Below are 22,144 nucleotides of genomic sequence, written 5' to 3' on the forward strand. Positions count from 1 at the left end.
CCCCCTTGATTCATAGTATCATGAGTCGCCATTGGAATATTCTAAAAACAGATACAGTGATTGGAAAGCAATTATCATTGCATCCTAAAATCACCTACAGGAGGAATAGGTCTTTAAAAGACACCTTGATACACAGTCACTTTGATACCATTCCGAGATCACCACGACTGGGAAACCTGACTGGGTTTTTCCCATGTCAACACTGTAAAGCCTGCCAATCGAGCTGCAAAGTCACCTCATATGAAATTCCAGACACAGGGATAGTGAGGAAAATTAACAAATTTCTCACTTGTACAAGCCCATACTGTGTGTACCGTTTAGAATGCCTGTGCAAACTATACTATGTTGGGAGCTCAATCCACCCAGTAAAAAAGCAAATTCTAGAACATGCTAGAGCAATCGAACATCATGACCCAAACTACCCTGTAGCAAGACACTTTGCCTTGAAACATAATAGTGATCACAACCTCTGAAATTCCATTGTCTGGACCAAATACCTCCCAAAGATAGAGGAGGGAACAGAGTTGCAAATGAGGAAACTTGAGTCGAGGTTTATCATAGATCTCCGTACCAAGTCTCCATTAGGACTGAACACAGGTGAAGAATTAGCCAGTCATCTGGGCTAGTTGAGAGGCAGGCCTGCATTAATGTATTTATATACTTGCCCTCTTCTGTAAAGTAATTTTTATTTTTTATTACAGTCTGCAAGAATGATTTTAAGTGTGGAATCTATCACTTTCCTTGTTACTGTCAATGAATGCAAATCGATGATCAATGATTCAATGAATTCTTTTTTGTATTATTTGATGGCCCATTCAGGGCTTAATAATGTCTGCATGTTAAATCAGGCCATATACCTCATGTATTAATTTAACCTACTACAAGATGGCCGCTCTATAGAACAATGTTTTAGTCTCTCTTCTGTGTCTAATTAACAGGAGATTGACGTCAATACACAACCTTATTTAAATTGCCAATGAATTTGGCGCCAGTCACAGCAGACGAAGGCGTGATGCCGAAACGCGTCCTGTTTGATTTGAATTGTGAATAAATTGTAAGAGTCTTGAACTAAGAGTTGTGGAGTGCCGTCCATTCTTTTGCCGTTGTAAAAGAAGGTTGGAGCGTGTGTATATATATATAATTGTTTTTCTTCTTTTTTTTCTATATGCTCCGGGATCCCGCACATGGGTGGGGATTATGACTATTGATGAGTATCAAACCAACAAAGAGAGACAAGGAGGGATATATTTTAACGTCTCCGGCTTCTCTGCCTCCTGGCTGCGTGCGGGTAGGTCTCCGGGTTTTGTCCGTTCAGCGGACAGGGTACCTACATACGACGTGCCAAGCACGGGAGAAGACCGTTAATGCCACTACTTTGCATTAGTAGGGTCCCACTAAGATGCGGCAGGACCTCATGGCCTGCTCCCAAGTTTCCTGTGGAAGGTAGTATTCGCCCAACCCACAGCGTGTAGCACAGTTATCCCCTTAGGTCCTGATGAATTGCAAAAAGAGCATGAAACATGTCGACCAATAGGTAGAGCATACTTCTCTGGATCATTGTACCAGTATGTATTCTCTCCTCACCTTTTTTGATAAGGTGGCTGACCACATCATTAAAAATACATAGTGGATTATCTAACCTTTTTTAATCACTACTCATCACCCTACGTCTACACTTCTCCTAAGGCCCTCACACCCACATGCACCAACTGGCAGGAACAAAAGATCTCCAGTAAAGAGCCCCTTTATGGATGCCCGTCCGATATTGCACCGCCAGTCTGACGAGGAGCAAAAGCCAGATGATGAAGCACGACACGTAGCTTGCTGGGAGTGTGAGGGTTTTAGTTCTGAAAGGGAGGATTCCCCTCCCTATCATCCTTCGATTGGGGCCTTCACCAATTGCTTGGTTCTTCCACTTTTGTCACTTTAGGGAACAGCGTACTCTTCTTTGTTTACATATTGATGAATATCCCCTGGATGAGAATTCTTTATTACTATTAAAGTATCTATTTAAAGTTATGTTTTAAGAATACGTACATATAGAATTTCAATAATTTTCAAAATAAATGGTCACCATAAATTCTTCCTTTTGAAACAAATCATTAGGGTTATATTTGTTTTGTAAGATTTTGGTAAAAAGACTGAGTTTATTTCAAATCGAACAGGTTATTGGTGATAATTGAATTTGAGAAGTCCGCTTAAACTGAATATTATCCAAGCATTTTAGACGTTGCTGCAATTTTTTCAAAGTATCTGCTGATGAGTTATGACAAGCATGTGTTTTGAGATTGCTCATTAGCCCCCCCCCCCCGCCCCCAAGTAGTTACTATTCAGACAGTGTTTAGTCTCATTGAAGGCACTGAACTTAAAGAAAACTGTAGCAATGTGGGATGCACAAAAACGTAAGAATCGTCATCCAATAAAGTTCAGCGAGTACATAAAAGCTTGAGCATCATGCACCATTAAAATATTTCCAAAACAAGATTCAAACTTATTGAAAAGTCTTTTGTTATATTTGCCCCAATTACTTTTGGAAAGAAGACCAGATGCTTTTAGGAAACATTGGACACTAATTGGAAAACCACAGCTACCTGTATTTCATAACAGGTAATGATTTGATTTTGATTTGATAGGTATATTCGTAAAGAGCACGAATATAAAGTTGCCTCTTGGCGCTTGAGTCGGTAGGACAGAGTGATGCTGGCATGGGATATAAGCTGAATCAGTTGGCAAAGAGCCCGGTTTTTAGCACCCTTCTAAAAGACATAAGCAATGTGCTGCTCTTTTTCATGAATGGAAGAAGGTTTCTGATCTTAACTTCCCTCTAACAGAGTGCATCGGGGGGATAAATGGGCGGATTTTCCTGATCATTTTTAAAATGCGGCAGATGGTAGAAGATAGCTTGTTAATCGGACTATTCAATGGCAGTTTTTCATCAGAGGGGAATCCTAGGTTTGTGACCTTAGGCACTGGGATTGGGCAGTCGCCCAAACTGGCAGGCCACTATCTAGGTGACCAAAGGGATGAATCAGATCCAAACAGCATGACTTCGGGTTTTTCGCCGTTCAATTTCAAGCAGTTGGACTGCATCCATTGGTTTACCTGCCTCATGCAACAATTAAAATGGTTAGCTGTCTCCTCCACGTTGCTTGAGACTGATACCACCACCTGGGTGTCGTCTGCATAAGAGACAGCCGAGAACCCAAACTGCCTAATGATTGAGGCCAGAGGAGCCACATATACATTGAAAAGTGTGGGGCTCAAAGAAGAGCCTTGAGGCACCCCACAAGGCAGTTTGTAAGACTTGGAAGCAGGGGCTCCCAGTTCGACAGAGAAAGTTCTATCCGCTTGTTAAGATGACAATAGAGTGAGGGCGATAAATTGGATCCCCAGCTCTGCTAATCAGCTAGCTAGTATTTTGTGGTTCACTGTGTCGAAGGCCGCCAATAAATCTAACAAAATCAGAGCGACCTTCCCCCCCTGCATCTAATATTATCCTAAGTTCCTCTGGCGCCATGACCATCGCCGCATCTGTTCCGTGAGCCTCCCTGAACCCTTATTGCGAGTGGTCCAGGAGGCTCCTAGGGGAAATAAATGCTGTGAGCTGTGTATTGAATAGTTTCTCAGATACTTTCGATGGAAATGGAATCCAGGAGATCAGGCGGTAGCTACTGGGCTCCTTAGGGTCAAGGTTTTTTTTTTTTTAGAAGAGGTAAGACTGAAGCGGTTTTCCAAGCATCTGGGAAGAGGCCCGACTGAATTATCTCATTAAGCACTAGACTTAATTGTTCACTTAGCATTTCTGGAAACAAATGCAGTACCGGTACTTTAGGGGGACAGGGGTCTGTCGGGGCTCCTGACTTAGTTGTTTTTACCACCTGAATGATCTGTTCTACTGATGGGGGGAGAAAAAAATAAACCTGTGTTGGGGGTAGAGGTGTCAGAACCTGGCTTGGTGAACTTAGAGGTGGAATAAGCGCTATCCTTAAAGGATTTATACACCGTCTCAACTTTATCTATGAAAAACTATCCCAGTGTGGTGCAGAATTAAGCGCTACTAGCCATCCAGGATCTAACTGGTAGATTAGCTACTTTTTTTTTACTGTAGAGAAGAGCTCCTTGCAGGAGTTCTTAGCCTCAAGGATTTTTGTTGTAAAATAATTACTTTTTTTTCTCTATAACCAATTTCTTGTACACGGCCAATGTTTGTAAGTACTCAATTTTCTTGATCATAGTTTACTCTCCACTTTCTTTCCAACCTTCTGCACGCCTGCTTTTGTGCTCCGTTTGTCCGTGAACCAAGGTTCAGAAGGATTTTTGCTCCTGGAGATAAAACGCTTTGTAGGGGCTGCAATATCTACCGCTGTTTTGATCCAAGCGGATAGCTTATGAACAGCTGAGTTGGTATCTGTCAAGAAGTCTGGTTTACTTCTAAGTAATAGTGCTTGTAGAGTAGGAATGTTCATATTGGCCCAGTCTTGGTGGGTGACTAAGACGGGTGCGTTTGTGAGTGTTGGATGGTGCTGATCTGCACTTATGGTGAACATTGTGGCTCTATGGTCTGACCAAGGGACGGGAATTACTTCTGAGACCTTGAGAGTGGGATTTGGTGACAAAGAATAGAAGTTTAAAAGGTAAGGTAATGTTTTAGGATTCTGGCACTGCTTTTATTAATAGGCTGCTCTAATGTGTACGGAATATGCTACTTACCAGTATGCATCTGTTCTTGGCATGTAGGGCCGCTAACATTCATATCTTGTGCATAGATCACCGCCTAGTGTTGGGTCCAGATGATTGCACCTTGTTGTCCTGGAAGAGTCTTCGAAGTATCACAAGATAGGTGGCTCCTCCCCTGGACTACAGTGCGCATGGCCATCATCTCCATCCTCAGATTGTTTTTCGCCATTGTGGCAGAGATGGAGTCCAATACAATACTTGATGACCATGCTTGCAAATAATTCCGACTGCTACAGCTGCGACAGACACCGGGGAGGATGGGCGGGCGATATGATTGTTAGCGGCCCTACATGCCAAGAACACATGCATACTGGTAAGTAGCATATTCCGTTCGAGGCATGTGGGCCGCTAAATTCATATATTGTGCATAGAATAAATAGCAGTTTCTCCCTTAGCAGTGGTTGCCCGAGCCAGCTGCAGCAGGCTGAAAGAGGGACTTTAGAACAACAGCCTGTCCTACAGCAGCTTGCTGCTTGGAATGTACATCTACACCGTAGTGTTTGGTAAATGTATGTATGTAATTCCATGTGGCTGCTCTACATATGTCCTCTAATGGAATGTTACCCAGGAAAGCCATGGATGCCCCTAGCTTGCGTGTTGAATGCGCTCTTGGGGGGGGACTGTTAATGTGCGTTTGCCTTCTGATAACAAATCTGAATACACTTGACAATCCATCTGGCTATACCCCATTTGGAAATGGGTTTGCCCTTGTGCTGTGGTGAAAAGGCAACAAAGAGTTGTTTAGTCTTCCTGAAATCCTTTGTCCTGTCTATATAGTACAGGAGAGCTCTTTTGACATCTAATGTGTGCAGTGATCTTTCTGCCACCGAGTCTGGATTAGGGAAGAAAACTGGCGGTTCTATAGTTTGATGGATGTGGAACAGAGAAACTACCTTGGGCATGAATTTAGGGTTAGTGCGTAGTACTACCCTATTTGCGTGAACCTGTATAAAACTTTCTTGAATGGTTAGGGCTTGCAGCTCGCTAACCCGTCTTAGCGACGGGATCGCTACTAAGAAGGCAACCTTCCAAGTTAGGAACTGTATCTCACAAGAGTGGAGAGGTTCGAAAGGAGGTCCCATTAGTCTGGACAAAACTATATTAAGATTCCAGACCGGTGAAGGTGGTCTTCTGGGTGGAATGACTCTTGAGTCCCTCCATAAAGGCCTTTATGGCTGGCACTCTGAACAGTGAAAGGTGTTGCCTGTTCTGTAAATAAGCCGATATTGCCGCCAAATGTATACGCATGGAACTGTATGCCAGATTGCATCTGTATAAATGTAACAGGTAACAAATAATGTTCTGTGTTGATGCATCTAGCAGGTTTATGTCATGGTTGGAACAGTAAATTACAAAACGTTTCCATTTGGCAGCATAGCATGCTCTAGTCGTAGGCCTTCTTGCCTCCTTAATGATGTCCATACAATCAGGAGGCAGATTCAGATACCCGAGTTCTATGACTTCAGGAGCCATATCGCAAGGTTTAACTGTTGTGGATCTGGGTGCTGAACTTCGCCATGGCTCTGAGTGAGACGACTGGGTGTTAGACGCAGTCTTTGATGAGGCACCACGGAAAATTCTAGGAACGTGGTGTACCATGTTTGCCTCGCCTATGTTGGAGCAACCAGGATGAGAGTCATCGAGTGCTGTCTCAGTTTCCGTGACACCAGAGGAATGAGTGGGGCCGGCGGAAAAGCGTACGCAAATCTGCCTGACCAGTTCATCCATATCGCATTGCCCTGAGACCGCGGGTGTGGAAACCTGGCGGCGAAGTTTGGGCATTTTGCGTTCTCGTTTGTGGCGAACAGGTCTATTTCGGTTTGTCCCCACTGCTGGAAGTACGGTTGCAGTACCGAAGGATGAATCTCCCACTCATGCATCTGATGGCTTTGCCTGCTGAGCAGATCCGCCATCTGGTTGTCCTGGCCTGGGAGGTGCTACGCCATGAGGAAAATGTTCCTCTGAATGGCCCACTTCCACATGCTCTGGCCCACTTCCACATGCTCTGTGCCAAGTGTGATAACTGTGGAGAGTGAGTGCCTCCCTGCTTCTGAATGTAATACATGGCCGTCATGTTGTCCGTCCGGATCAACACTACCTTGTTGCACAGATGTATCTTGAAAGCCTTCATTGCCATGAAGATTGCCATCAATTCCAGCAGATTGATGTGCATCTTCTGTTGATCCGACCATAGTCCCTGCACCGTGTAATGAAGGAGATGCGCCCAGCGCCCCCCCATCCCAGGAGGGATGCGTCCGTCGTGAGCACTATTTGTGGTAGAGGCTCTTGGAACGGTCGTCCCTTGCAAAGGTTTTGTGGATTCCACCAATGCAGAGAGTTGTACGCACCACCACTAGGTCTTTCAGTTGTCCTTGAGCCTGATTCCACTGTCGTGCTAAACACTCTTGGAGCGGACGCATGTGCAGTCTCGCGTGCGTGACTATGAATATGCAGGAGGCCATCATGCCTATCAACTGCAGAAACACCCGCGCCTGTAGTGAGTGTTGTGGTCTGAATTTGCGAATCAGCAGTTGCATGCTGTCGATTCGCACTGAGTTTGGCTGGGCTGTAGCTGTCACAGTGTCCAACATCGCTCCCAAGTACTGCTGTACTTGAGCGGGTTGAAGATGCGACTTGGGATCGTTTAGAGAAAATCCCAAACTGTGCAGAAGATGAATTGTGCGGGACATGTGGCTGGCGCACTGCTGGGCCGACTTTGCCTGCACAAGCCAGTCGTCCAGGTAAGGGTAGACCTGAATGTTGTCTCCGAAGGTGTGCCGCCACTGTCGCCAAGCACTTGGTGAACTCTCTGGGAGCAGTGGTCACTCCAAAGGGCAATTTTACAACAACAAGGGGCCCCAAATCAGTCAGCAGGGACCTCGGGGAACATACTTATTTTCAAGCAACATTGGTCCCATGCATACAAGAAAGTTGAAAGGAATAAAATATAGACAGAGTCAATCTATATTAAGAGTGGCATGTCCAGCCGGACAGTGGTCTTTCATAGTTTACTCGATTTACATGTAATTATATCACACAGAGTACCTTCCACAAGTCAACCAGTGTGGAACACAAGCCTGTGTCCAGCACTTACAGAGCGGGTACAGAAAGTGGATATAGAGAGCAAAGAAGGGCTTTATAAGGCAAAACACATTTTTCTGTCATAAATGCAAATGTACAGAGTATTTCCACAAAGCACCTTAAAACACATAGTAATCACGTTTTTGTTTTTGGTACTTAAAGGTCGACGGCATTTCGGACCCCTATTAACTGTCTTGTGGACTTGTGGAAGGTACTCTGTGTGATATATTTACATGTAAATCGAGTAAACTATGAAAGACCACTGTCCGGCTGGACATGTCACTCTTAATATAGATTGACTCTGTCTATATTTTATTCCTTTCAACTTTCTTGTATGCATGGGACCAACATTACAAAGGAGAGCACCTTCAACTGGTAATGCTTGTTCTGTATAGTGAACCTGAGGTATTTCCTGTGTGCCTGATGTATGGGTATATGGAAATATGCATCCTTCAGATCCAGAGTTGCCAGGAAATCCCCCTGACTGAGCAATGGCAGGACCTGCTGCAGAGTCAGCATGTGGAAATGTTCTGAAAGGATGTATAGGTTCAAGGGTCTCAGATCCAGAATAGGTCTGAGAGACCCGTCCTTCTTGGGGACTAAGAAATAGAGAGAGAGTACACCCCTGATCCGTGCTCCTCTAGAGGCACCAGTTCTATGGCCCCTTTTTGCAGCATGCTGGCCACTTCCTGCTGTAATAAGTGTATGTGCTCTGCGGACATAGGATGGTGTCTTGGGGGTATGTCGGGTGGAGTGGATGTCAGTTCTAAACAATACCCGTACTGGATAAGTTGTCTCACCCACCTGTCTGTGGTAATGCCTTCCCAGACTGGCAGGAACTGCTGGAGTCGTCCCCCGACCGGTGTTATATGGTCTGGGGGCAGTGACAAGACGTCACTGTTTGGTATTCGCTGAGGACCTGGTGTTATTATTTCCACGTACTCTGCCTTTGGTGCTGTTACCACGGTATCCACCTCTATTGTTTTGTTAAAGGTGTTCTGTGCACCACCTTTACTGTATTGTGTTGTGTTTACTGAGATGTTTGCCCTCTTGACGGCCCTCTGCTACCTGAGCGACGAAAAGAACCTCCTCTGAACTGTTGAGACTGCAAGGCTCCCATAGACTTAGCAGTCTGGGTGTCCTTCTTGATCTTTTCAAGAATTGTGTCAACGTCAGGCCCAAATAAGAAATCTGTGTTAACGGGGTGATTGAGCAAACTCGTTTGTATTTCTGGCATAAATCCTGAAATTCGTAACCATGCCTGCCTCCTCAACATTACACTAGTGTTAATGGCCCTGGCTGCAGTGTCTGCTGAATCTAGTGCACACTTGATAGAAGCGCTTGATATCAGTTTCCCTTCCTGAATCAACATTCCCGCCCCCTCTTTATATTCATCAGGCAAGTGTTGCAACAATTGCTCTAGTGTATCATAGTGAGCCCTATCGTATCTAGCCAGTAGAGCCTGTGTATTGGCTATTCTCCAAATATTTGCTGCCTGCGCAGCAACCCGCTTCCCAGAGGCTTCTAATACTTTAGATTTTGTCTGGGGGAGGAGCATCACCACTTGTCTGTGAGTTCGCCCTCTTCCGGGCATTGGAGACTACCAAAGAGTCCAATGGCAATTGACCCCTTATATATTTAGGGTCCACAGGTGCAGGTCTGTATTTCTTTTCAATACGTGGGTTCACCACCCTTGCTCTGGTTGTGTCCTTGAAAATGTCATTGGCGTGCTTAAGGACACCCTTCAGCATCGGCAGCGTCTTCACTGATCTGTCCGATGTAGAGAAGGTATCAAACAGAAAGTCCTCCTCTACTGGGTCTGCATGCATGACCACATCGTGGTTCAACGCTGCCCTTTCAATTAGAGCGTTGAACGCCGCAGTATCCTCTGTGGGTGCTGTCTTTGCTTGGTAACGCTGGGTGTCCGCCGTGCCTTGATCGTCGGGCACATCCAGCGAGTCATCCTGATTAGGGTCATCAGGGTAGTTAAATTGCTCATCATTTTGGTCATCCCCCCCACCATCATCCGTGCGTGTGGGGGAATGTGTAAAGGCTTGCCCATAAGGCCTTACGGACTCGAAAAGCACTGGCGAGTTAGCAGAGTCTCTTTTCCTTTTAAGTGGAATTTGATAGGATTCCATTGGCGTCTCCGGCAAGATCTTCCATTTGAAAAGGCTGAGTCTTCCGGTTGCAGAGTCAATGTACAACTTCTTTGAGCTTTCATAAGAAGGGTGATTGGAACCGACTCCTTCAGGAGTGGCTTTTGTCCCCTTAAGGTTGGACACCATTTTCTGAGGGTCGGTGCCTTGTGCCGGCTTAGACGTCTTGGGTCTTGCGGTCGGAGGCAGTCCAAATACTATAGGTGGAGGCCCCGATGGCTGTTTGACTTTTTTCGCGGCCATCGCCAACTTCAAGCCAGTTGGTGCGCTGTGACTCCCAAAATGGCCGCGGCTCGATGAGTCACGTTCCAACGCGGCCATCTTGTTCTTTTCTTCGAGAACCTTCACCAGCATCAACTTGTATGCATTCGGACTGAGGGGCGGCTGCGACTCAAGTCCGTCTTCAGTGTCCACGCCCCCGGGGGCAGCCTTCGATGACGGCGCTCCGTCTCGTTTGGCCTTTGGCACCCTCTTGGATGTACCGATCTTCGGGTTGGCACCCTTTTGTGACCCCGAAGGGTCAATGACACTCTGAGCCTTCTTAGTATCCGATGGGACGAGGCTTTGCGAAACGAATACTGGTTTGACCAGTTTCGGTTTCGATTTGTCTTTAGTCAGTTTCGGTTTAGTTTTCGAAGGCGTACCCACCGAAGGCTCTGAAATATTCTTAGCCGGGCCTTGTTGCGGGGCTGTAGAATGAGTATAAAGATCTTGGCTAAGGCCTTCCGGCGATGCTTCGACCTGAGCCATTGACAAGACAGTGTCACTTTCGATCCCCGAAGCTTCGTTTGGGTCTTGCTCATTGCTGGAGCCACCCTCTGCGGCTCCGATGGCCATACCATCGTCTCTTACCTCGACGGCTTCATCTTCTTCGATTTTCTCATTGTCTACTTCTTCTCCGTAGTAAGATTCTTGACAGGAGGCCGGGTCGGAGAAGTGCTCCGGTTCCTTCTCTTGGACGCCCTAGTCGTCCCCAGCCTCGAAGATATCCTCCACATCAGACGCTCCCCGCGCCGGTAGTCACGCCTCACGTCGAAGAGCGAGCGCCTCTTCCGACCTGAATTTCGAACAGGCCAAGCAACTCTCCTCGTCGTGGTCTGGAGACAGACATCTCTTGCACACCGGGTGCACGTCTGAGAGAGGGTTTTTCGAGTTACAGACTGGGCAACGTTTATACGGGGCCTGGATTTCCATCGTCGATGTCAATCTTCGATCGGGCCTAAAAAGCTTGGTAAGCACACGTGCTTAAAGTATCCGGGAAACCAGATAAGTTAACTCGGCACCGAACGAAGTACAATACCGACGCTTAAAGAGGCCTTTTGGTCTGAAGAAACAAAATCTTTCCTTTAGGTTCCGAACGAGAGTCACGGAACACATCCGAACCCAATGGCAGAAAAAAACAATCTGAGGATGGAGATGATGCCCATGCGCACTGTAGTCCAGGGGAGGAGCCACCTATCTCGTGATACTTCGAAGACTCTTCCAGGACAACAAGGTGCAATCATCCGGACCAAACACTAGGCGGCGATCTATGCACAAGATATGAATTTAGCAGCCCACATGCCTCGAACCCTTAGTGTTTGATTTAATTAGCGCTCAAAACCACAATTATGGGACTCAGATTCACAGTACCTTGCTGCCATGCATATAGAATAAATGGCTTTACGGTTTTACTATCACGCCTATATATTCCTTAATGCCAAACAACGTTATCCTATTTCTAAAAAGTACTTGCTTGAGCCAGTGTATTTAAAGGAAGTACTTGCAAACTTTTCGTAAAGGGTGTCTATTTGAGTTAAGTCTGAAAAGGGCGTTCTTCAACAAACCTTTATACAAAACAAAAACAAGGGCACACATTTGGGCAGCCTATTAATAAAAGCAGCGCCAGAATCATAAACATCACCTTACCTTTTAAACTTCTATTCTTTGTCACCATGAAGGCAGATTGTTAAGTAATGTCAATTGAAACAGTAACAATTAATTATTTCAGCCCTTTACATCTCATAGGTTTGTGTTTTATACAAATACCTCTTGCTTTGGGGTGTTTTGAAATATGTTGCTGAGTCACATAAAAAATAAGGAAAATGACTCATGAAGAAATGGTTGAAGTCTTTAAGGTACTTCCTCCGAAGCCACACCTCCTGTTAAAAAAAAAAACAATCAAAGAAACCACACATCAAAAGTAGTATCCAATTCAGCTTTGTTCAACCATTAACAAAAATAATCATAAAAAGGCACATTGTCGACATCAACATTCGAGTGAGACAAATTACAAATCACACTACAAACGTGACCAGTAAATCTACAAAGATATCTAACAGTTAAAAAGTCATAGACTCCTTCGACTGAGGGCAAATTTAAGAACTGTAAAAAAATGTGCACACATGTATAAAAATGCTGGGGTACATCTAGTTACTGAAGCACTCCTAAATAATGGAACTAAAAACTTTTTTGTGTAGGTGCGAGAAAATCTGCAGAAAAATAAACAAAGCGCGCCAAGGTTTGCAAGAAATGCTCATCACAAGGGCAGACCATAATGGCAGTAGGGTCAAATTCCTGATTTAATTTCACCAGTAAGGAGGAACCTTATAAGATAAAGTGGTTGATCTTACTCTAGCATACAGCCTCAGAGCCCGTAATGGCCGTTCAGTCTCTGACCCGTAGACAAAAACTAATACCAACATCTCAGTAGAAAAGAAAAGAGCAAAGGTTAGAAAGATTATATGAGGTGATTTGATGAATATGCTGCGCACCTACCGGCCTTGGCAAGCACAGCGGTGAGTGCCAGGCTGTAGACGAAACCTTAAGCAACAGAATCACCCTGTAGCCGTGCTACACCAGCCCTGTGCCTGGATAATTTTGTTTGACTTTGCAGAGAAACCTTCAGGTTTTTCGCAGAACGATGTCCGAGGAAGGAAGAAGCATAGAGCTCGTTCACATGGTGTTTGTGGGTGCTGGCGCGAAGGTGCAAGGGAGGAGGGAAGAAGTGCAAAGAGAAAGGGAACAAGCTCACGCGGCTCGCGCTGAGATAAAAAAAAAACAATTTGTTAACGAGGAGGAGGCAGCAGTGGGAGGGGAGAGAGAAAGGGCCTGTGCCGGTTTCCCATGCGGGAGCGAGCAGGAACCATCTGTTAATTACAAACAGATGGTTTCAAAGCTCCTCCTGCAAGGGAATCAACAAATGTGCACGCTTTGCCATTGAAAGCAATGCAATGGGGGCACTTTTTTGGGCCAAAAACTAAATCGTTCCTAATGGTCTCCTCCTATGCAGCGCATGCACGCTGCGTAGGTGAGACCTAAAAGGGCAGCGGGTGACATTCAACTTAAGAAAGGAAGCACTAGAAAGTGTTGGGGAGTTTGATTACTTAGGAATTCGATTGGAAGACTTCCGATTCTCGGACCTGTAGATCCTCCATCGTGCATACGGCCATTCACAACTGTGCATGCAGCTGAATATTTCTGTTTTGTCCCTACGTCAGGTTGAGCAGTGCCATCAGTGTAAATAATGTAGTCAAAGCATTTACAGGCATTATTTCATTAGGCAGATGATATTCTTGCTTGTACTTGAGGAATTCTTGTGTTTGTAATATAGAATCAAATCTGTAATCTAAGTCTGTTGCAGTGAGGGAGTTTGCCCATTGTATCCATCTTTGATGTAGTTGTCAGGATCTGCATTGCGGCGCCTGCCTAGGAATTAGATAAAGACTACAATTCCCAAGAACCTACACGACAGGAAGTACTTAATGGTCCTGCGCGAGCACTCGGTGTTAGTAATTCTGTTTCCAGCGTTCTGATTCGGATTTTGGCTACGCTGCTCCAGAGGCTGATGTAAGAGGTGCTGGGCATTCAGGCATCCTGGAGTGGTCTTGTCCTGCTTGGGTAAGATTAGACTGGGACGGAGGAGGTCTCTTCCGAGTCCCATGCTTTACCCGCCTTTCCTTCGGAGTGTGGAGTCCTTTTTTTCTTATGTTTTGGGGAATTCTGAGCGGAACACAGAGGTGGTCGAAACGTTGTGTTACCATTTCCCTTTTAGTTTAGTGGTTGTAAAATTATCGGAGCTGAACACGGAGGTGGTCGAAGCCTCGTGTTGCCGTTTCCAACATCGGAGGCTATTTACAAAGGGTGCCGGACAGTGGAATATGTAACAGGCACAGGTGTCTAAGGTACTCTTTATCGTGCCAATTAATTACCGGAGCAGGAGTGGTGGTCGCAACCACACACTGCCGGCTGTGATATTCTTTAAGGCTGAACACTGTGGAACTTGATTACCAGAGCGGAAGTGGTGGACGCAACCACACGCTACCGGTTTACTTACAATCGCTTATTTTCACAAAGCAGAAATGAGGTGGCAGATGCCTCATGCTTCAGTGGAATCTATAAGGATTATTTTAGTTGTTTTCTACTTGAAGGGAAGTGGTGTTTGGCGGACTGCATTGAGCTGCCTTAGCTCTCAACTTGCCCACTTATTATTATCTATTGTTTTGTTCCTCTGTGACATTTACCTATCTATGTATGTGAATACCTGAATCCAAATTACAACGACTTGCTCTGCAGGCTATGGTAGGCTATAGAGCTCAAATTGATTTCTATGTAATATTAGGAAGCACATATACTCTAGATATTACATATGTTATTCTTCTTACCTTACAGGAAATACATACATATATGCACTACTTAGGCTTGCCTCCGAATAACGATTGTATCAATCATTCACAGATATGCAAAACTAGCTAGAATTCATGAGAGTAGGGGTGTGTATATGCCCGATAGCTCGAACACCCTGTATGATATTCAGGGTGTTGGTGACATCGGGAGGTGGACCCTTATTACGACATCCGGATCCTGCGGAGCAAGACCTGACAGTAATGCTTTGACATTTGGAACACTAGCTCTAGTAACCACCTTTAAGGTTGAAACTGGCATCACAAAAATTTGTTTTCCCAGAGTCAGGGCACGATCTCTCACTACAGCAGTCTGAACTGCTGTCAGAATCTTTTCAGTCGGTGCAAAAGCATTTCAGGATTTGTGTAGAGATGCGATTTATATGCAATCGGCACTGTCTCAACTTCATTGAAAGTAATATATGTGTATCCTGATGTACTGGTTATGACAGGATAATCAAGATTTTAGTATTTACACATGTGTAAGTGTTTGGAAGCGATCATATCAGAACGTAGAATAGCCCTGTGTGCTTGTGTCTAATGTGTACTCGCAAAATATGGATATATAAGGTCATTAAATGGTTTTACCAGTTCTGAGTAATCAGGAATGCATGTTTTGCCAAAATTTCATAATCCGAATATGGACTGTAATCTTTTCGCCGTTGGTTCTTTTCGTTGTTGGTGGTTAGAGCAATGCACATTTTTCTTGAGCTATTTTCAATTTTTTGAAATTGTATGTGTAGCCTATGTGAGCAAACCAATATTACACGCTCCACCTTGGTCAAGTGCTCCATCAGGTTATCATCCGTTAAGTATGTCATTGAGACATGACAATGCCTGATCATCAAAATTCTCAAGTAATTATTGTACTCTGACTGAAAACAGCTTGGGGCTATTTTTATATACCTGGGGTAAACAACAATTGTTTTGAGAGCTTAGAGCTGTGAAGGTGGTCAAATATCTGCTTCCAGATGCTACATTTTGGCAGAAGAATCCATTTGAGGTATAAAGTGTTTTGTATTTTTTTTCACACAAGGTTATTCATTAGTGAATAACCATGTGCATTTTGTAATGCAAATGTGAGAATAGCTATGTTTAAAAGTCGACAAATACTATACTAGATGATATGATCTGGTTTGGTTACTGGAACCAGAGGATTCTTCATTGAAGAAGTGCAACTTTCAATCACACCTTGATATTCAAGTTGTCATAGGATCTCCCTAACGTAGTTTTGCTTACTTTTTTATAGGGACTGTTTTTGGGGTTGTGGGTTGTCTTTAAGGGGACGTCATGATAAGGTGAACAGTCATCCCACCCCATATGGTTGCGGTATGACGTCAGATCTAGCGCTAAAGTCCACTCCTTGGCATATGAGTGTTTTACTGATTCTATGACAAGGTTCGTAATATTACTGTTTCCCCCTTTAGGCAATCCTCTATAAAGTCAGGTGGCCAATCTTTTTCCACCATAACAATGTCACATCCTTGAGTGAGTTTCTCCCAAAAGAGGACATTTTTAAATCTGGGTACATGCCCTTCCAACTGTAGTTGGACCTCGTATAACCGATGCAGGACACTTTCCCTGGTATCAGGTGTTTCCACCGTGATATACTAACTCAGCGCTACTTCCACCAGATAATCCATCAGGTTCTGACAAACTACTGTGACTTCTGTTGTGCTGTTCAGCATTGTCAAAGCCCACTCCCCATTCAAAAGCAATGTCCTCAAAATCCAGGGCATGCCTGACTTTTAGTCTGGCTACCTTCTCTTTAAATTGAGGTTTTCATATTTTTGGTTAATCTTTTTAAATTATGTAGTCAGAATAGCGTTGTGTCTTTTTTGTTTCATGTGCTCTTCTGATCTTCGATCTTTCAGGCCTCTTCTCTCCGAACATCTGTCGGATGTATCCTGAAAGGTAAATGAATCAGAATCCGGATACCCGTCAGGTGTTTTGAAATTGGCATGGTTACATAAGTTGTAACGTTTCTTCAGTAGATTCCGGTGTATGAGACCCAACCCAGTAATTTTGTTTTTTCTTCATATTTCTTGCTGTCTCATTTCTTCTTTGTGGAAGAGTCGGTGCTTGCTTAGAGTTATCCTTTTCAGAATTATTCTTTACCTGTGGTTTCCCTGGTCTAGCTCCCAAATTATCCCTACCCAGCATAGAATAGGTTTCTTCGATAATTTTTTGCAATCCACACTCCTTTTGTACAGGAGACAAATCCCTCAGTCATTGGCGTATAGGTAACTCTACTGCTTCTCCTTTAATGTTACTCAACATTATGGCAGATACTGCAGGAAAACTGCCCATCTGTTTCATCCTTAAGTCCAGGGACAGTGGTGCCGCCCAGTGCACATTGTGTACCTGTTTTACCACTTCAGATAACACCACCAGTGAAGGAGTACCATGCGTTCTAATATATACTGCAGTAAAAACTGTACCCGAAGTGGAACACTCTTCTACCGGAGGAGCCATCCCCATTAGCAGGCAAATTGTTAATATCCTATGCCTTTCCTGCGGGCCCATATGAGGGGAATATTGCTTCAAGCGGATTCATTTTTCTGAGCGATCCAAAACAAAGTTTTTTCCCTGTTGGCAAGTTTTTTTTCCTATTTCTAAATTCAGTATTTGAGGGTAAATACCTGGTGTAGCTAACTGTGATGCTACAGTCCGCGCATGAAGCAAGTGTTAATGTTTGCATTACAAATTGTGAAAGACTTATGTATACTGTTACTAGATTAATGTACATCCCTTTAACTGGCCTGCGGTCAGAGCTCAACACTCAGATGCAGTGTGTATCTGGCTAGGATTGGCCATATCGTCCCCTCATTGCTGAGCGGGCCCAGTTTCACGTTTTGCTTACTATGGGAAAAGACGTCTTTAAACCAACTGGTATGTTCTTGGTTTGTTAGCAGAATTTTTACCCCCTCTCAAGGAGTGTATAAGTCCGGGGTTTCACCTACTACATATTTCTGAAACAACCACGTATCATCATGCACAGCAGGGAATTTAAACCATGAGGAAAAATACCTCTGTCCAAAATGCTTTGTGTGCCTCTAACACGAAGGTAACATCCCGCTATCTAGTGAAGCCATGATGAAGTAATTTGTGAGTGACTCCATGTCTGCAGTTTTCAGAAATGTTTTGTGCCATGTTTTATGAAAATAAATGTATAGCATTCGGCTAACACAGTGGGAACAGTATCCTTTCAAGCTTTAATTTATCAACAGGCAATACCTAGGATATACCTACTCAGTGGAGGATGTTCCCTACCACCAGGACATATATCGTTTAAAAGGTGTGTAGGGATCTCTGAGGAAGCACAATTGAGCTACTCAGTTGATCTATACAGACTAAGAAACCAACCAACATTGGGGGTGTCATATCGTGTAGTTTCCACCAATCAGTAGGAAACTGTGCGTTTGCAATCAACAAACTTAGGATGGTGCCAGACGGATTCCATGCACCCCCGAAGGATAGGTTATACCTTGGGCCAGCTAGCTCTCAGGGCCACTGTTATCCCCCCAAACTTAAACAGGGAGCAAACAGTTCTGTCAACCACTGAACATGACAACTCTGTTCCCTCTGGAACCATAGTGACAGACTTCAATCTTTGACTAAGTCAGTCTTGCTTTCTTTTGCTCCGAGAAATATAAAGAGGGCGGTTTCAATATTTATCGAACCAGTGTGATTCTTGTAAAAAATATATGGCTGGGATGATTACTAGACAGAAACAGATAAAAGTTACACAGAGAATGAAACAGAGTTTCACCATCTTGTTGAGACAGGTTATATATGCATACATATAAAAGATTATAACAATTGAGCGCACCCTATGATGTTAACCCTAACCTATGTGTCTAGGGGGTGAACGAATAGTCTGCCAAGAAAACCCCCTTCTAGATGATCTAACCCCTTTACCTGGTGGGTATGAGTGTACGACCCGATCTTGGTAATGAACTGGACACCCATCACAGAGAGGTCATTCAGCTGCTAGGTGAAAGCCTCTGCATGCAGGGACTCCCTCCAGATCAGCAGAAGTGTCTCCTCCGATTAGGTTAGCAAACAAAAGGATATATATAGAAAATGGCATCCTTGTCTTGGGCCGAGACTGTGATGGGGCAACCATTGTTTGTGTTCTATAGATAGCGGTGTCGCCATATGTATTCAATAATAAACAAATTTTTATTATGCATGTGAGAAACCTTGAACTAATGCCAAGGCAATATGATAGTATTCTCACGAGGTGTTGTATCCGCAAGGTCGGTGTTTCTGCTAAACCAGTCCAAGCGTCACAAATGCAAAATGTGTGTCAACGTTAATGTAGCAAAGAGAAAGCAACTTTCGGAAAAAGGATTTGGGTACATGCAAGAATGATACTAATTCCAACTGGATTTAAATTGGGCATATGAGTGGACAATAAACTGCAGTGTACACTAACTCATGTCACGTTAAAACAAACCTAGCTGGAAAGAAAAGAGAAAAATACTGACAATATCTAACCATTCATTTGCCCCTCACATTTTATTCCGATGAGAACAAGTGCAATGCAGAATGCATTTACCAAACTTGGCACTGTCACGGACACACCACCCTACTTCATAGCAGGAAAGGCATACTTCATTAAGCATGACCATACACACAAGCACCAACTCCTTTCTTTGCTTACCATTTTGTGAATTTTGTCCTGTTGCTCGGAGAGTCGCCACAACAGATAGATAATGTTGAGCACTTGTTGCATAAGTTGCTGAGATTCTGGTTTCAAAGTATTTCCAGGTACATGCTGTGCAGAGGATGCTTCAACCCAGCACTCGATCAATAAAGGAATTATGTTCTCTATAAACGCTTTTAATGTTTCAGCAGATGAGAGACCTTCTTCCAGGCTGCTACCAACACCGACTAATGATCTAATTCAAACAAAGTCAGATGCTTAGATAACAGCAGTTATAGTGGCACTGAACACCACAGAGTAACCCATTTTAATTCAATTTACAGTGAAAGTATCATATTTATATTGTTTTAACATTAAATCCACTTCTCTGCACCATCAGATTTTAATTTGTTTTAATGAGTGAAGATCGTATTTCAACTCTCGCTGGTATTAAAAAAAAAAGGTTACTTTCAGCAATTATATTTCTGGTGGATATGTAACTTGTCAGCAAATTCTTCATATTATAAACTAGCAGCCCGTCCCGACGTTGTCCGGGAGCAATCATGGCTCAGGGCCCCTGCCCGCCCTGACGTTGTGTAACCTGCCCACGTCACTTTTTCCTGCTGTAATGCCCAGTTTGGTACCTGCCCACGTCACTGGCCACGTCACTTTTTCGTCCTGTAATGCCCCGTTTGCTACCCGCTCCACTTTGTATGCTTTTGTCACCTGCACACTTTTCTTTTTCCTCCTGTTAACCTGCCCACGTTACTTCTTCCTGCACACTTTTGTTTTTCCTTCGGTACCTGTGGCCTCGCTCACCGCTCCTCCCCGCCGCCGCTCCTCCCTCATGTTTGCTTTGCTGACTGGTAACTTGGCGCCCTACCTCATCCGCCGCTGACCGCTCCTCCCCGCCGCTGCTCCTCACTGTCTGCCCACCGATCCTCACCCCTGTCCGCCGGTCATGTCAGCTGCTCCCCTGATCTCCGCCGCTCCTCGTCACTGCTCCTCCCCGCGCTGATCTCCGCTGCTCCTCCCAGCACTGTTCTCCGCAGCTCCTGTACGCCGCTCCTCGCGTGTACGCCGCTCCTGATGTCAGCATGCACGTCGCGGCCGGCGCTACTTTGAAGGGACTACTTTTTTTTAACTTATATTTTTAATAACGTATTTATTTTTAATTTATATAGCCTATGTCCATCTGCACACCCTGAGGATTACAAGGATGTATTGGGTGTGTGGATTGGCGCTGTGGTTCCCGAGTTTACCCGCCTCAAAGTTCTTCCTTTATAATAGTAGTATAGGTATCTTTCAAGCCCCAGACTGGGTACGGAAACGTTTTACCAAGCAATACCTCTCCAGCGTCAACAAATGTGACAACAGAGTATATTATGCACTAACCAGTTCACTGTTTAACTTCCTGGCACTTTTCAGAGTCCATCGAAGTGTGTGAAGAACTTAAAGCATTAATGACAGCAACAATTGCAGAACATACTATGGTTGCGAACCTTCGGATTATTATATTATCACAGAATTTGTTAATTGGGGTGCAGTCAGGGCTGAGAAAAATCTGTGGGAACATTACATATCCACCAGAAACATCAGAACCGAAATTATCAACTTCTGAAGGATACATCTTTATGCAGATTCCTTCCCATTATGAATGTGTCCCAAAGTAATAACCTTCCAGAGATGGAATGGAGTAGCATGGTTTAACCAAGGAAGTTAAGAAACGCAGTCAGGACAAAACAAATGTTACCATATACTTGGGCCGAAAAGCCGTAGTGCCCATCAAAAGTACACAATGACGACTATGCAGACACCAGGCAGATATTGGTTACCAGAACACCAGCTGTGAAAGTGCTATAAATCACTATGGTCCTAGTGGAATGGGAAACGAACCAAAATTCTTCGCAGCTTCCTTACTCCTGTGAACAAACCCCATTTTTGATGGGAAATTTGTTCACATCAACACTTTTATAATAGTAGTAGCAACAACAAATATACAAAACCGGCCCAAACTGTATGGAGTGAATACTGCAAATGCTCCACCCCTCCTTGAGGTTTTGTTAGCCAGGTACCACTACCTATACAGGCTTTCTTTGAAAGGGTTAAGTGACTGAGGATAAATAGAAACAAAAGGGGTCCCCTGTTTATCGGTCATTATTTTAAAAGCGCTAAAGAATTACAACTAATGTAATGTTAATTTATGTTCAGTTCTATTCCAAGCGCACAGGAGAGTGGGGGCATAAATACCCAGTAGAGGGACTTTCTTGGCCAAGACGTAGTAAATCCTAATACAGAGGATGATCCAACAAGAAATGGCAATGTTGCAAGAGCTGATCATCCACTTTACCCTATTAATTGCTGAGCCTACTGCCAGACGCAAATTGCCTCCCAACACAGGGTCCACAACTCGATGTCCAATCTATTGGATGGAGGTAGTGTGGTCATACAGTACCTGAATAGCCCTCCCTGAGACCAAATGGACAGAGGCCTTCATGACACGTCAGACGGGTCACAGGACATTTATGTGCAGGCGTTGCTTCACTGAATTAGGTCTCTCAGATGGGCACCACAGTCTAACAAGGAGACGTTTGGGAAGCTGCACCTGTGTCAAGCTGAAGAATGCACCTCTATGGTTAGAGACATCACCAGTGCAGATCTGGATGGACCAACTCGAAGATCTATGCCTAAGCTTAGATCGCCTTGGCGTTGGAGCTACTGCTTTCGGAGGTATCACTGAAGAGATTTCATAACCACTAGGCTTTGGTACCAATAGGATGGACAAGGCCATTAAACCCAGTAGGCACACGACATACAGAACCATAATGGAGGCAGAAACTTTGGAATCATCTCAT

At 44.3% G+C, this 22,144-nt stretch overlaps 1 protein-coding gene across 2 annotated transcripts in view; it reads right to left on the bottom strand.

Annotated features, from left to right (window-relative positions):
* TEX10 (testis expressed 10) overlaps nt 1-22,144 on the bottom strand; it is a 591,356-nt gene that overhangs the window by 533,114 nt on the left and 36,098 nt on the right. For both annotated transcript variants that reach the window (XM_086965321.1, XM_086965322.1), the window contains exons 3-4: nt 19,308-19,545; nt 12,006-12,118 (exon numbers count right to left, since the gene is read on the bottom strand). In XM_086965321.1, the coding sequence (XP_086821447.1) occupies nt 12,006-12,118; nt 19,308-19,545 (351 nt within the window). The remainder of the gene's footprint in view (nt 1-12,005; nt 12,119-19,307; nt 19,546-22,144) is intronic.

Source organism: Lissotriton vulgaris, chromosome 4_1 (genome assembly GCF_964263255.1).
Source record: "Lissotriton vulgaris chromosome 4_1, aLisVul1.2, whole genome shotgun sequence".
Lineage (NCBI taxonomy): Eukaryota > Metazoa > Chordata > Amphibia > Caudata > Salamandridae > Lissotriton > Lissotriton vulgaris.